The sequence below is a fragment of the Physella acuta genome, unplaced genomic scaffold, assembly GCF_028476545.2.
Source record: "Physella acuta isolate Inbredline_101_S28 unplaced genomic scaffold, ASM2847654v3 ptg000288l, whole genome shotgun sequence".
Classification (NCBI taxonomy): Eukaryota; Metazoa; Mollusca; class Gastropoda; family Physidae; genus Physella; species Physella acuta.
This window is the reverse complement of record NW_026731807.1, coordinates 147,501-164,502: the sequence shown is the minus strand read 5'-3', so window position 1 is coordinate 164,502 and position 17,002 is coordinate 147,501. Positions and strand designations below refer to the sequence as shown.

General features: G+C 41.4%; 1 protein-coding gene across 1 annotated transcript in view; it reads right to left on the bottom strand.

Annotated features, from left to right (window-relative positions):
• Positions 1 to 1,441: 1,441 nt before the first annotated feature.
• Positions 1,442 to 17,002, bottom strand: part of LOC131939665 (uncharacterized) — a 126,154-nt gene continuing 110,593 nt past the window's right edge. The window contains exons 16-23 of the mRNA XM_059298126.1: positions 15,775 to 15,891; positions 13,659 to 13,791; positions 12,282 to 12,398; positions 11,413 to 11,465; positions 9,743 to 9,926; positions 8,736 to 9,004; positions 6,051 to 6,211; positions 1,442 to 1,674 (exon numbers count right to left, since the gene is read on the bottom strand). Of these exons, the coding sequence (XP_059154109.1) occupies positions 1,495 to 1,674; positions 6,051 to 6,211; positions 8,736 to 9,004; positions 9,743 to 9,926; positions 11,413 to 11,465; positions 12,282 to 12,398; positions 13,659 to 13,791; positions 15,775 to 15,891 (1,214 nt within the window). The 3' untranslated portion in view covers positions 1,442 to 1,494. The remainder of the gene's footprint in view (positions 1,675 to 6,050; positions 6,212 to 8,735; positions 9,005 to 9,742; positions 9,927 to 11,412; positions 11,466 to 12,281; positions 12,399 to 13,658; positions 13,792 to 15,774; positions 15,892 to 17,002) is intronic.

Here is a 17,002-nt window from a genome sequence, read left to right as displayed (position 1 = left end):
TCATTTTTATCTTCTTATAGCCTATAACTACAAAGTAAATTGTATCATGTAGTCCAAATCTTCATTTTAAATTTAAGAGCGGGTTTTTTGTTCACATTTCAGGTTGTAATACTTCTGATAAGTGTAAAGTTTGGTAGGTTATAAGATAAATGCTAGGTAATTAGATGGGTAGACATCAGTTAATGATGGAACTCGTGTGTCAATAACATCACAATTTCACTCTATTAGAAAGGATAATTAACTACCATCACAGTTGAGTGACAGGCTAAATTGATGAAGTACAAAATAAATTTCACATACATGTTACGAACAACAACTAAGCCTGGCCACATAGAGTCTCCCTCTTCTTCTGGCTACTTCAATGTTCCTAGAGTCAGTTGATTATGTAGATAGCTCATGCCGGTTTGCCTACTCAAAAGAGCTTAAGGCCTACCTAAGCTGGGAGCCACAAGACACCAAGAATAAAGTTAGGGTCAAGTCCATCCACCACCTTTGTCCGGCCACCACCTGTGTCCATCCACCACCTGTGTCCATCCACCACCTGTGTCCATCCACCACCCGTGTCCATCTACCACCTTTGTCCGGCCACCACCTGTGTCCATCCACCACCTGTGTCCATCCACCACCTGTGTCCATCCACCACCTGTGTCCGGCCACCACCTGTGTCCATCCACCACCTGTGTCCATCCACCACCTGTGTCCATCCATCACCTGTGTCCATCCACCACCTGTGTCCATCCACCACCTGTGTCCATCCACCACCTGTGTCCGGCCACCACCTGTGTCCATCCACCACCTGTGTCCATCCACCACCTGTGTCCATCCACCACCTGTGTCCATCCACCACCTGTGTCCATCCACCACCTGTGTCCATCCACCACCTGTGTCCATCCACCACCTGTGTCCATCCACCAACTCTGTCCAGCCATCTTCCTGTTCCAACATTGCGTACATATGTATCCCACTTAGGTGTATGTATATGTGGGTTATGTATATCTTTGTGTGGGTTAGGTGTATGTCACATGTGTAGTCAGGGTTTAGCTGGGGAGCTGGATACCCCCCCCTCTCCATAACCGTGGAAAATATCTAGGAAACGTATCGAAACAAGTCAATAATTACAACACTAAAGTGTCCTTAAAAAACGGACCATATATGGATTTAGCTGGGTAATCGAAAGACAGAGTTCAATTTTTTTTAAACCTCTCATAATTATTTCCCTTTGGCTAGTCAGTCGTTCTACAGCTGCTATCTAACCATAGCACAACCCAGCTCTCTGCTCTATCTCTATATATGGGCTTATATATATATATATATATATATATATATATATATATATATATATATATATATATATATATATATATATATATATATATTGAATGTAAAATTAGGGACCTTTATGTAGACTCTCCGCCCCCCCCCCCCATATACTGAAATGCTGGCTACGCCCCTGTTAGTTGTTTGTGTGGTTCGAGTTTTTGTTTCTTGTTTGCGTTAGGAATGTGTGTGGTTAGCAATCGTCTCTTGTATCCAGTGAACGAAGAGCGGTAGGTTGGTGTAGATCCCCGGGGTGTTGGGCGAGCCACACACGACCCCCCACGAGACAATGCCGCCCTGGTACCACTCGTCACTCCGGTTATCTCTCCGGCACAGCAGGGGGCCGCCGCTGTCACCCTGAGGGAGATTAGTGGAGGGAGATTAGTGGAGGGAGATTAGTGGAGCGAGATTAGTGGAGGGAGATTAGTGGAGGGAGATTAGTGGAGCGAGATTAGTGGAGGGAGATTAGTGGAGCGAGATTAGTGGAGGGAGATTAGTGGAGGGAGATTAGTGGAGGGAGATTAGTGGAGCGAGATTAGTGGAGGGAGATTAGTGGAGGGAGATTAGTTGAGCGAGATTAGTGGAGCGAGATTAGTGGAGGGAGATTAGTGGAGGGAGATTAGTGGAGGGAGATTAGTGGAGCGAGATTAGTGGAGGGAGATTAGTGGAGGGAGATTAGTTGAGCGAGATTAGTGGAGCGAGATTAGTGGAGGGAGATTAGTGGAGGGAGATTAGTGGAGGGAGATTAGTGGAGCGAGATTAGTGGAGGGAGATTAGTGGAGGGAGATTAGTGGAGGGAGATTAGTGGAGCGAGATTAGTGGAGGGAGATTAGTGGAAGGAGATTAGTGGAGGGAGATTAGTGGAGCGAGATTAGTGGAGGGAGATTAGTGGAGGGAGATTAGTGGAGGGAGATTAGTTGAGCGAGATTAGTGGAGGGAGATTAGTGGAGGGAGATTAGTGGAGGGAGATTAGCGGAGGGAGATTAGTGGAGCGAGATTAGTGGAGGGAGATTAGTGGAGGGAGATTAGTGGAGGGAGATTAGTGGAGCGAGATTAGTGGAGGGAGATTAGTGGAGGGAGATTAGTGGAGGGAGATTAGTGGAGCGAGATTAGTGGAGGGAGATTAGTGGAAGGAGATTAGTGGAGGGAGATTAGTGGAGCGAGATTAGTGGAGGGAGATTAGTGGAGGGAGATTAGTGGAGGGAGATTAGTTGAGCGAGATTAGTGGAGGGAGATTAGTGGAGGGAGATTAGTGGAGGGAGATTAGCGGAGGGAGATTAGTGGAGGGAGATTAGCTGAGGGAGATTAGTGGAGGGACATTAGTGGAGGGAGATTAGTGGAGGGAGATTAGCGGAGGGAGATTAGTGGAGGGAGATTAACTGAGGGAGATGAGTGGAGGGAGATTAGTGTAGGGAGATTAGCGGAGGGAGATTAGCTGAGGGAGATTAGCGGAGGGAGATTAGTGGAGGGAGATTTGTGGAGGGAGATTTGTGGAGGGAGATTAGTGGAGCGAGATTAGTGGAGGGAGATTAGTGGAGGGAGATTAGTGGAGGGAGATTAGTGGAGCGAGATTAGTGGAGGGAGATTAGTGGAGGGAGATTAGTGGAGCGAGATTAGTTGAGGGAGATTAGTGGAGGGAGATTAGTGGAGGGAGATTAGTGGAGGGAGATTAGTGGAGGGAGATTAGTGGAGCGAGATTAGTGGAGGAAGATTAGTGGAGGGAGATTAGTGGAGGGAAATTAGTGGAGGGAGATTAGTGGAGCGAGATTAGTGGAGGGAGATTAGTGGAGGGAGATTAGTGGAGGGAGATCAGTGGAGGGAGATTAGCGGAGGGAGATTAGTGGAGGGAGATTAGCTGAGGGAGATTAGTGGAGGTAGATTAGCGGAGGGAGATTAGTGGAGGGAGATTAGTGGAGGGAGATTAGTGGAGCGAGATTAGTGGAGGGAGATTAGTGGAGGGAGATTAGTGGAGGGAAATTAGTGGAGGGAGATTAGTGGAGCGAGATTAGTGGAGGGAGATTAGTGGAGGGAGATTAGTGGAGGGAGATCAGTGGAGGGAGATTAGCGGAGGGAGATTAGTGGAGGGAGATTAGCTGAGGGAGATTAGTGGAGGTAGATTAGCGGAGGGAGATTAGCGGAGGGAGATTAGTGGAGGGAGATTAGCTGAGGGAGATTAGTGGAGGGAGATTAGCGGAGGGAGATTAGTGGAGGGAGATTAACTGAGGGAGATGAGTGGAGGGAGATTAGTGGAGGGAGATTAGCGGAGGGAGATTAGCTGAGGGAGATTAGCGGAGGGAGATTAGTGGAGGGAGATTAGTGGAGGGAGATTTGTGGAGGGAGATTTGTGGAGGGAGATTAGTTTCAGTAATTGTTCTTCTTGCAAAAATACAACTTTTGCCACGAGGGAATATTCATAGCTTTCGTAGAAAAAAAAAGTGAATGGTAAATAATATGCAAATTTTAAAACTGTTGAATACTTAAAAGGGTACGATTTTTAGAACTTGTAAAATTATTACTAGTAGCTATTTCAAAAAGTTGTTGTGACAATGGTTTTAAAATATAGTGAAATGTGCCAAACATTGTAAAATTACTCAAAAGGCTTTAGATCTTAAATTGTAGAAAATAGAAAAAAAAACAACAACAACGGAGCATTTTCCCTAAATGTACATGAAACTGTAATGAGCTGCTGCCAGATTGAATGCCAGTATTGACTGGCTTGGTGGCTATGTACTACTGTACTATGTACTACTGTACTATGTACTACTGTACTATGTACTGCTGTACTATGTACTGCTGTACTATGTACTGCTGTACTATGTACTGCTGTACTATGTACTGCTGTACTATGTACTACTGTACTATGTACTACTGTACTATGTACTACTGTACTATGTACTACAGTACTATGTATTACTGTACTATGTATTACTGTACTACTGTACTATGTACTACTGTACTATGTACTACTGTACTATGTACTACTGTACTATGTACTACTGTACTATGTACTACTGTACTATGTACTACTGTAATATGTACTACTGTACTACTGTACTATGTACTACTGTACTATGTACTACTGTACTATGTATTACTGTAATATGCGCTACTGTACTATGTGCTACTGCACTATGTACTACAGTACTACAGTACTACTGTACTATGTATTACTGTACTATGTACTAATGTACTATGTACTACTGTACTATGTACTACTGTACTATGTACAACTGTACTGTGTACTACTTTACTATAAACTACTGCACTATAAACTACTGCACTATGTACTACTGCACTATGTACTACTGCACTATGTACTACAGTACTATGTACTACTGTACTATGTACTACTGTACTATGTACTACTGTACTATGTACTACTGTACTATGTACTACTCAGTCGTGTATACAAAGGCCTATGTAAGTTTTCATTTAATCGTTTCACGGTTTTTACTTCTTTTTTTACTTTCTCGTATATACGAAGTATACAGAAAGTCTTGTAATCGTGTAAAAAAAAATCGAGATTTTTACAATCTCGACGTTTTACATCTCTCTGATACGGAAAAACATAATTTTGCAATCTTGTCCGTATGTCTGTGTGTCTGTCTGTCTGTCCGTCTGTCTGTGTGTGTGTCCGTGTGTAAACACGATAACTTGAGTACCGTTACAGCTAGGTTGCTGAAATTTCATATATAAGTATTTTATCAAAATCGTAGATCCGTATCAACTTTTGAGCGATTTCCGATAACCGGAAGTGGTACTTTTTCTACTTTGAATTTTTCAAAAGCCTATAACTTGAGTACTATTTCAGATAGATAAATGAAAGTTCATATTTAAGTAAAAGATCTAATTCCCTACCTACTCTCAAATTTTGAGTAATTTCCGTTGACCGGAAGTACTAATTTAAGCTATTTTCGATTTCTCAAAAACGCATGTAAATTTATAAAGTACTAATAATATTGCGCACTATTATGCACATTTTTTTTGTGTTTGCTTGGTGCGCAATTCTTTTTTCTATGAGATTCTATTCTATTTTTAAAAGTTTAAGTAATTGTAACCCTCACTCAGTGGGGATGCTTTTACCCACTGAGGTGTTGTGGTTAAGACGGGCTGACCCTGAGATTAAGAACACACTGACACCGACAGTTGTTGTCAAGTACTCCTTTATTCACAGCATCGAGCCATGACGGCGATGCAACACAGTAGTACGACGATTTCAAAGAGAAATTACTGAAGCAACAGGAAACCAAGAAAACAAACTAGCCAAGAAAAAAACTGTAGCCCTTCATTAGGTCTACATCTTGGTCACCGTGTCCACAGACAGCAGGCTTGCGTGTGACTGACACGGCTAGGCATGAAACTACCCACAGTCCCATGTCCCATGACATGGGACACAGGTAAAATCGCTCACCAGAGCATGAAAAAAACAACTAAGTCAACAGGGCCACGACCCCACAGGGGCAGCAACTCAATGAATTAAAACTTCATTTTTTCCCTCCCTTGGCTGGTAACCATATGTGTTACATAATTAAAAATCATGTTTATATTCCAAGTTATATAAGAATATTCGAGAAAGTTTAGGGTAGATCACTCCCGGTTTATTTTAAACTTTCAGGAGACTTGGCTGGGATGTGTGTTTGTATGTTAGGTTTAGTTGTGTAGTTGAGGAAATTAGTAGGTGCAGTATAAATGAAAGTAGTAGGTGCAGTATAAATTACAGTAGTTGTGTGCACCTGACAAGAGTCGTGGGCGTTAGCACCCCCAGCACACATCATGTTCTTGGTCAGGGTGAAGTGGTTGGGCCGCTCGTTGTGCATGGCTATCGCGTGCTTGCAGTACTCCCATGACGTGATGTCTACTGGCACCTGACGCAGGGCCGGCTCGTAATCAGGTGCTGAAATATGTGGTAGGTGACATTAGGTGTGGGGTGTTGGTGTGTGGGGTGTTGGTGTGTGGGCTGTGTGGGGTGTTGGTGTGTGGGGTTTTGGTGTGTTGGTGTATGGGGTGTTGGTGTGTGGGGTGTTGGTGTGTGGGGTGTTAGAGTGTTGGGTGTTAGTGTGTGGGGGTGTTAGTGTGGGGGTGTTGGTGTGTGGGCGTACAAATACAAAACATTTTGAAAATGAATAAGAAAATCGAAACCTGCTAGGGGCCCTTTTGACGGGGCTAATTTGACTGGGTCGTTTTGTTGGGGGTCGATTTGACGGGGTCATATAAAAGGGGCCTATTTGACCCGGGCCGTTTGACCGGTGAGCGAGTTTAAAACTTTTGTTGTTTAGTGAAAGCTAACGCAATTTGAGCAGAGGCGTAGCTAAGGGGTAGAAAAAAATGAAAACGTTAATTTTAGGTTGCAGTTTTTGATAAAACAGTCTACGTTAAGAAATTTAACAGCTAAGAGCCCTTGCATACTAATTTTACTATTTTCAACCTTGATTTTGTAACTGTAAAACATATACTCTGAAGAAACAGTGACCGGAAAAAAAACCGCTTTCAGCTTTACTAGATGGGGGCGCTAAAATCGGAAACATTTACACTGGATTAGTGAGTAGATAACCGATGAAACATTTACACTGGATTAGTGAGTAGATAACCGATGAAACATTTACACTGGATTAGTGAGTAGATAACCGATGAAACATTTACACTGGATTAGTGAGTAGATAACCGATGAAACATTTACACTGGATTAGTGAGTAGATAACCGATGAAACATTTACACTGGATTAGTGAGTAGATAACCGATTAAACATTTACACTGGATTAGTGAGTAGATAACCGATGAAACATTTACACTGGATTAGTGAGTAGATAACCGATGAAACATTTACACTGGATTAGTGAGTAGATAACCGATGAAACATTTACACTGGATTAGTGAGTAGATAACCGATGAAACATTTACACTGGATTAGTGAGTAGATAACCGATGAAACATTTACACTGGATTAGTGAGTAGATAACCGATGAAACATTTACACTGGATTAGTGAGTAGATAACCGATGAAACATTTACACTGGATTAGTGAGTAGATAACCGATGAAACATTTACACTGGATTAGTGAGTAGATAACCGATGAAACATTTACACTGGATTAGTGAGTAGATAACCGATGAAACATTTACACTGGATTAGTGAGTAGAGAACCGATGAAACATTTACACTGGATTAGTGAGTAGATAACCGATGAAACATTTACACTGGATTAGTGAGTAGAGAACCGATGAAACATTTACACTGGATTAGTGAGTAGAGAACCGATGAAACATTTACACTGGATTAGTGAGTAGAGAACCGATGAAACATTTACACTGGATTAGTGAGTAGATAACCGATGAAACATTTACACTGGATTAGTGAGTAGATAACCGATGAAACATTTACACTGGATTAGTGAGTAGATAACCGATGAAACATTTACACTGGATTAGTGAGTAGATAACCGATGAAACATTTACACTGGATTAGTGAGTAGATAACCGATGAAACATTTACACTGGATTAGTGAGTAGATAACCGATGAAACATTTACACTGGATTAGTGAGTAGATAACCGATGAAAAATTTACACTGGATTAGTGAGTAGATAACCGATGAAACATTTACACTGGATTAGTGAGTAGATAACCGATGAAACATTTACACTGGATTAGTGAGTAGATTACCGATGAAACATTTACACTGGATTAGTGAGTAGATAACCGATGAAACATTTACACTGGATTAGTGAGTAGATAACCGATGAAAAATTTACACTGGATTAGTGAGTAGATAACCGATGAAACATTTACACTGAATTTGTGATTAGATAACCGTTATCACTTAGAAAAGAAATCCATTGTACTAAAGAGTATTTTACGATTGTGTTACATTAAAAAAAGAATTAGTGACATTTAAAATCCGCTCTACCAAATTTATCCAAGATGGTGGGGGGGGGGGGGGGGGGGAGGAGGGGCGCTTTTTCACCAATAAAAACCGCAGGATTTGTACTGGATCGGTGACTAGATAACTCTTTTAACACTTAGAAAAGAAATCAATTGTATTAACACTTAATGTACGATTTCACTACCCAGTTTCGCTAAGAAATGTCGCGACTAGTTCTTTGTACAATTCTTACGATTCTCTAAACTTCAATGTGAGAGATCAGATAATTTTACTTGATTTTATTACATCTTACCTGGATCACTACATTAAAATGAAAAAAATATATCAAGGATTCTAGTATTGCTATCCGATCCATAAAATAGCAGACTGTCGGAGCGGGTAGGTGGAAAGCGAAACTTTAGCTGTAGAAATTATTTAGCTATAGATCCTTATTGAATTTTTTTGACAATGCTATTGGTCCACCCCCCCACTGGCTGGTCCACCCCTCCCCAACCCCTCCCCTCCACACTTCTTCAGCTGTGAGGCCCACACACTGACCTGAAGTTTCAACCTTGCCCCACCCAGTGGCATAACATCTGGTCCCGATGTCCGCAGGTTTGTCCGGCAGACAAATGGAGCGGACAAAGTCGTTCATGGCCAGTGGCTTGTCCAGCAGGATGAGAGCGATGTCGCTGTCCACCGTGGCTGTGTTGTACATGGGGTGTTTGAAGATAGCCTTGGGCGTGCGGACTTGTCTGTAGGCGGAGTAGGCGAATCTTCTGGTGCTTCCAGCCTTGACCTTCCAGTACTTCAAGTCACCTTTGTACCTGGGGTCACACAAATCTTCTACTTTGTACCTGGGGTTACACAAATCTTCTACTTTGTACCTGGGGTTACACAAATCTTCTACTTTGTACCTGGGGTTACACAAATCTTCTACTTTGTACCTGGGGTTACACAAATCTTCTACTTTGTACCTGGGGTTACACAAATCTTCTACTTTGTACCTGGGGTTACACAAATCTTCTACTTTGTACCTGGGGTTACACAAATCTTCTACTTTGTACCTGGGGTTACACAAATCTTCTACTTTGTACCTGGGGTCAGGGGCGTAGCGAGGGGGGGGGGGGCGGGGGGTGCGGACCGCACCGGGTGACACCATTTAGGGGGGTGACACCAAGGCAAAAAAATAGCAAAATATATAGAGAAAAACTCGAGGGGGGGGGGTGCTAATCGAAAGTTTGAGGGGGGGGGTGCAAATCGAAAACTTGAGGTGGGGGGGGGGGGTGCAAATCAAAAATTTGAAAGTTTGTCCCTGGGAAGGGTCTCTATGCCTCTGGGGGGGGGGTGACACCATTAAGTGCCGCACCGGGTGGCACCCGACCTCGCTACGCCACTGTCTGGGGTTACACAAATCTTCTACACATAGAATTCACTCACCTTTGTACCTGGGGTTACACAAATCTTCTACACATAGAATTCACTCACCTTTGTACCTGGAGTTACACAAATCTTCTACACATAGAATTCACTCAATTATAATGCACATGGAAGAATGTTTTTACCCTCCTCCGATGCAGTGACTGGCCGTCAGCAGCCAACGTTCGTGTATGATGGTAGCGCCGCAGAAGAAAGTTTGCGAGATGCCGCCGTGCAAGGAGACCATCCAGGGCTGGGCGCCTGGTGTAATCTCGTCTCCACCCACAACACGCAGCGGAGACTTAAAGTAGGCGGGGCGAACCCCACAGGCTGTAGAGTAGCAGACAGCATGTATCAAACGTTAGACAGCATGTATCAAACGTGAGACAGCATGTATCAAACGTGAGACAGCATGTATTAAACGTGAGACAGCATGTATCAAACGTGAGACAGAATGTAGCAAACAAACATCATATATCAAACTAAAGACAGGATGTAACAAACTAGAGACAGGATGTAACAAACTAGAGACAGGATGTAACAAACTTGAGACAGGATGTCACAAACTAGAGACAGGATGTCACAAACTTGAGACAGGATGTAACAAACTAGAGACTGGATGTAACAAACTAGAGACAGGATGTAACAAACTAGAGACAGGATGTAACAAACTAGAGACAGGATGTAACAAACTTGAGACAGGATGTCACAAAATTGAGACAGGATGTAACAAACTAGAGACAGGATGTAACAAACTAGAGACAGGATGTAACAAACTTGAGACAGGATGTAATAAACTTGAGACAGGATGTAACAAACTAGAGACAGGATGTAACAAACTAGAGACAGGATGTAACAAACTAGAGACAGGATGTAACAAACTAGAGACAGGATGTAACAAACTAGAGACAGGATGTAACAAACTTGAGACAGAATGTCACAAACTTGAGACAGGATGTCACAAACTTGAGACAGGATGTAACAAACTAGAGACAGGATGTAACAAACTAGAGACAGGATGTAACAAACTAGAGACAGGATGTAACAAACTTGAGACAGGATGTAACAAACTAGAGACTGGATGTAACAAACTAGAGACAGGATGTAACAAACTAGAGACAGGATGTAACAAACTAGAGACAGGATGTAACAAACTTGAGACAGGATGTCACAAAATTGAGACAGGATGTAACAAACTAGAGACAGGATGTAACAAACTAGAGACAGGATGTAACAAACTTGAGACAGGATGTAATAAACTTGAGACAGGATGTAACAAACTAGAGACAGGATGTAACAAACTAGAGACATGATGTAACAAACTAGAGACAGGATGTAACAAACTAGAGACAGGATGTAACAAACTAGAGACAGGATGTAACAAACTAGAGACAGGACGTAACAAACTAGAGACAGGATGTAACAAACTTGAGACAGGATGTAACAAACTAGAGACAGGATGTAATAAACTAGAGACAGGATGTAACAAACTAGAGACAGGATGTAACAAACTAGAGACAGGATGTAACAAACTAGAGACAGGATGTAACAAACTAGAGACAGGATGTAACAAACTAGAGACAGGATGTAACAAACTTGAGACAGAATGTCACAAACTTGAGACAGGATGTCACAAACTTGAGACAGGATGTAACAAACTAGAGACAGGATGTAACAAACTAGAGACAGGATGTAACAAACTAGAGACAGGATGTAACAAACTTGAGACAGGATGTCACAAACTTGAGACAGGATGTCTGGTCATTTGTCAAAAACTGATGAGATGTTTACCCCCCCCCCCGCCTGTTCTACTCACCCGCCTCCATGCAAACAACTTTGACCACATAACCGCTGGGGCAGGCCTTTAAGCTACAGAAAAAAAATGTTTAAAACGAAAATCATATTTACAACACGGGATGTAAAGATGTTATGTAAAGTGTAAAGATGCTATTGTAAATTTGTTGGTGTTAAGATGCTGATGTAAAACAGTTCTTTTAAAGATATAGATGTAAATATATTGGCGTAATGTAAAGATGTTGGTGTGAAGATGTTGGAAAAATGTTGGTGTAAAGATGTTGGTGTGAAGATATTGTAAAGATGTTTGTGTAAAGATGTTGGTGTGAAGATGTTGGAAAGATGTTGGAAAGATTTTGGAAAGATGTTGGTGTAAAGATGTTGGAAAGATGTTGGAAAGATTTTGGAAAGATGTTGGTGTAAAGATGTTGGTGTAAAGATGTTTGTGTGAACATGTTGGAAAGATGTTGGTGTAAAAATGTTTGTGTTAGGATGAAGATGTAAAACCGTTCTTTTTAAGATATAGATGTAAAGCTATTGGTATAAAGATGTTGTTTTAAAGCTATTAATATAAAGATGTTGTAAAGCTATCGGTATAACGATGTTGTAAAGCTATTGGTATATAGATGTTGTTTTAAAGCTATTGGTATAAAGATGTTGATGTAAAAAGTTTTTAAAATATGTATTTAAAGATTTTGTGTAAAGATGTTAGCGTAAAAATGTTGGTGTAAAAATGTTGGTGTAAAGATATTTGTGTAAAGATGTTTATATTAATATGTTAGTATTAAGATGCCAATGTAAAAAAAAACCGTTCTCATTAAGGCATATAAGTAAAGATTTTGGTGTAAAGATGTTCGTGTAAAGATACAGCTATGAGGTCAAGCATCGTACCCTTTGAATAAATAACTTTGTAATCTGCTCGGGTCACTGGCATTTCTCAAGGTCGACACAATGGATTTGTGGCCCGTTAGGTTGGTGGTCTGGTAGTAGCTGGTGGTCAGTGGTCGTCTGCCGAACACAGAATTGTAAGCTTTGGCCAAGTCAATATGGTTCTAAGGTTTGGCCAAAACTAAAGTCCTAAGGTTTGGCCGAAAGTATAGTCCTAAGGTTTTTCCAAAAGTATAGTCCTAATGTTTGGCCAAGAGTATAGTCCTAAGGTTTTTCCAAAAGTATAGTCCTAATGTTTGGCCAAGAGTATAGTCCTAAGGTTTGGCCAAAAGTATAGTCCTAATGTTTGGCCAAAAGTATAGACCTAAGGTTTGGCCGAAAGTATAGGCCTTAGGTTTGGCCGAAAGTATAGTCCTTAGGTTTTTCCAAAAGTATAGACCTAAGGTTTGGCCACGTCAATGTAGACCTAAGGTTTGGCCAAAAGTATAGTCCTAAGATTTGGCCAAGAGTATAGTCCTAAGGTTTGGCCACGTCAATGTAGACCTAAGGTTTGGCCAAAAGTATAGTCCTAAGATTTGGCCAAGAGTATAGTCCTAAGGTTTGGCCACGTCAATGTAGACCTAAGGTTTGGCCAAAAGTATAGTCCTAAGATTTGGCCAAGAGTATAGTCCTAAGGTTTGGCCAAAAGTATAGACCTAAGGTTTGGCCACGTCAATATGGTTCTAAGGTTTGGCCAAAAGTATAGTCCTAAGGTTTGGCCAAAAGTATAGTCCTAAGGTTTGGCCGAAAGTATAGTCCTTAGGTTTTTCCAAAAGTATAGACCTAAGGTTTGGCCACGTCAATGTAGACATAAGGTTTGGCCAAAAGTATAGTCCAAAGATTTGGCCAAGAGTATAGTCCTAATGTTTTGGCCAAGAGTATAGACCTAATGTTTGGCCAAAAGTATAGTCCTAAGGTTTGGCCAAAAGTATAGTCCTAAGATTTGGCCAAGAGTATAGTCCTAATGTTTTGGCCAAGAGTATAGACCTAATGTTTGGCCAAAAGTATAGTTCTAAGGTTTGGCCAAAAGTATAGTCCTAAGGTTTGGCCGAAAGTATAGTCCTTAGGTTTTTCCAAAAGTATAGACCTAAGGTTTGGCCACGTCAATGTAGACATAAGGTTTGGCCAAAAGTATAGTCCTAAGATTTGGCCAAGAGTATAGTCCTAATGTTTTGGCCAAGAGTATAGACCTAATGTTTGGCCAAAAGTATAGTCCTAAGGTTTGGCCAAAAGTATAGTCCTAATGTTTGGCCAAGAGTATAGTCCTAATGTTTTGGCCAAGAGTATAGTCCTAATGTTTTGGCCAAGAGTATAGACCTTAGGTCCATGTAGACCACTCACCTGTAACCGAGCTGCTTACAGACCATTGCGGATAGGTCCTCCGTCCAGTTGTCTCGACACACCTCCTCCCACTCCAAGCTGACAGAGTTATAGGCCTTGAGAACACCAGCTTCGTGCTCGCTGTCAATATGGACTGGAGAGATGAGAGACACATTCAACAAGAGGAGATCAAGACTGGAGAGACACATTCAACAAGAGGAGATCAAGACTGGAGAGATGAGAGACACATTCAACAAGAAGAGATCAAGACTGGAGAGATGAGAGACACATTCAACATGAGGAGATCAAGACTGGAGAGACACATTCAACAAGAGGAGATCAAGACTGGAGAAATGAGAGACACATTCAACAAGAGGAGATCAAGACTGGAGAAATGAGAGACACATTCAACAAGAAGAGATCAAGACTGGAGAGATGAGAGACACATTCAACTAGAAGAGATCAAGACTGGAGAGATGAGAGACACATTCAACAAGAGAAGATCAAGACTGGAGAAATGAGAGACACATTCAACAAGAGGAGATCAAGACTGGAGAAATGAGAGACACATTCAACAAGAGGAGATCAAGACTGGAGAAATGAGAGACACATTCAACAAGAGGAGATCAAGACTGGAGAGACACATTCAACAAGAGGAGATCAAGACTGGAGAAATGAGAGACACATTCAACAAGAGGAGATCAAGACTGGAGAAATGAGAGACACATTCAACAAGAAGAGATCAAGACTGGAGAGACACATTCAACAAGAGGAGATCAAGACTGGAGAGATGAGAGACACATTCAACAAGAAGAGATCAAGACTGGAGAGATGAGAGACACATTCAACAAGAAGAGATCAAGACTGGAGAGACACATTCAACAAGAAGAGATCAAGACTGGAGAAATGAGAGACACATTCAACAAGAAGAGATCAAGACTGGAGAGACACATTCAACAAGAGGAGATCAAGACTGGAGAAATGAGAGACACATTCAACAAGAAGAGATCAAGACTGGAGAGATGAGAGACACATTCAACAAGAGGAGATCAAGACTGGAGAGACACATTCAACAAGAAGAGATCAAGACTGGAGAGATGAGAGACACATTCAACAAGAGGAGATCAAGACTGGAGAAATGAGAGACACATTCAACAAGAGGAGATCAAGACTGGAGAAATGAGAGACACATTCAACAAGAGAAGATCAAGACTGGAGAAATGAGAGACACATTCAACAAGAGGAGATCAAGACTGGAGAAATGAGAGACACATTCAACAAGAAGAGATCAAGACTGGAGAAATGAGAGACACATTCAACAAGAGGAGATCAAGACTGGAGAGACACATTCAACAAGAGGAGATCAAGACTGGAGAAATGAGAGACACATTCAACAAGAGGAGATCAAGACTGGAGAAATGAGAGACACATTCAACAAGAAGAGATCAAGACTGGAGAGACACATTCAACAAGAAGAGATCAAGACTGGAGAAATGAGAGACACATTCAACAAGAAGAGATCAAGACTGGAGAAATGAGAGACACATTCAACAAGAGGAGATCAAGACTGGAGAAATGAGAGACACATTCAACAAGAAGAGATCAAGACTGGAGAAATGAGAGACACATTCAACAAGAGGAGATCAAGACTGGAGAAATGAGAGACACATTCAACAAGAAGACATCAAGACTGGAGAGACACATTCAACAAGAGTCCAATCAAACCACCATCGGAAAGTTGCAAAAACTGTTAACCAACTATTGACCACCTATTGACCACAACTATTGACCAAAGATATTGACCAAAGATGTTGACCACAGATGTTGACCACAGATATTGACCACAGATATTGACCACATATGTTGACCACATATATTGACCACAGATGTTGACCACAGATTTTGACCAAAGATGTTAACCACACCTATTGATCACAACTATTGACCAAAGATATTGAACAAAGATATTGACCAAAGATATTGATCAAAAATTAAGACCACAGATGTTGATCACATATGTTAACCACAGATGTTGACCACAGATATTGACCATAGATGTTGACCACATATATTAACCACATAAACTGACAACAGCTGTTGACCATAAACTGACCACAGATGTTGACCATAAACTGACCACAAAATTTCTCGTCTGCCGCCATGAAGCAGTCGTCTTCCCCGTCACAGCCCTTGGTACGGTTGATGCAGACCCCAGATGATGGGGAGCAACTCTGTTCAAACTTCAAACAGTGTGCTAGACGGAGGAAGTTACAGAATCTAAACATTGTGCTAGACGGAGGAAGTTACAGAATCTAAACATTGTGCTAGACGGAGGAAGTTACAGAATCTAAACATTGTGCTAGACGGAGGAAGTTACAGAATCTAAACATTGTGCTAGACGGAGAAAGTTACAGAATCTAAACATTGTGCTAGACGGAGGAAGTTACAGAATCTAAACATTGTGCTAGACGGAGGAAGTTACAGAATCTAAACATTGTGCTAGACAGAGGAAGTTACAGAATCTAAACATTGTGCTAGACGGAGGAAGTTACAGAATCTAAACATTGTGCTAGACGGAGGAAGTTACAGAATCTAAACATTGTGCTAGACGGAGGAAGTTACAGAATCTAAACATTGTGCTAGACGGAGGAAGTTACAGAATCTCAACATTGTGCTAGACGGAGAAAGTTACAGAATCTAAACATTGTGCTAGACGGAGGAAGTTACAGAATCTAAACATTGTGCTAGACGGAGGAAGTTACAGAATCTAAACATTGTGCTAGACGGAGGAAGTTACAGAATCTAAACATTGTGCTAGACAGAGGAAGGTACAGAATCTAAACATTGTGCTAGACGGAGGAAGTTACAGAATCTAAACATTGTGCTAGACAGAGGAAGTTACAGAATCTAAACATTGTGCTAGACAGAGGAAGGTACAGAATCTAAACATTGTGCTAGACGGAGGAAGTTACAGAATCTAAACATTATGCTAGACGGAGGAAGAATCTAAACATTGTGCTAGACAGAGGAAGTTACAGAATCTAAACATTATGCTAGACGGAGGAAGAATCTAAACATTGTGCTAGACAGAGGAAGTTACAGAATCTAAACATTGTGCTAGACAGAGGAAGTTACAGAATCTAAACATTATGCTAGACGGAGGAAGAATCTAAACATTGTGAAAGAATGTAAACCCCGTGCTAGACGAAACACCGCAATTCGTGAGAGCATCTTTTGTTATGTTTAAGCTGTGGTACCCTAGATGAAATTCAACACACAACTGTGTGCTTTTGCTTTTTTGCTTGCGTTTAAGTTTGAATGCGTGTTTATATTTGCGTGTATGTTTGCGTTTGTATGTATGTTTA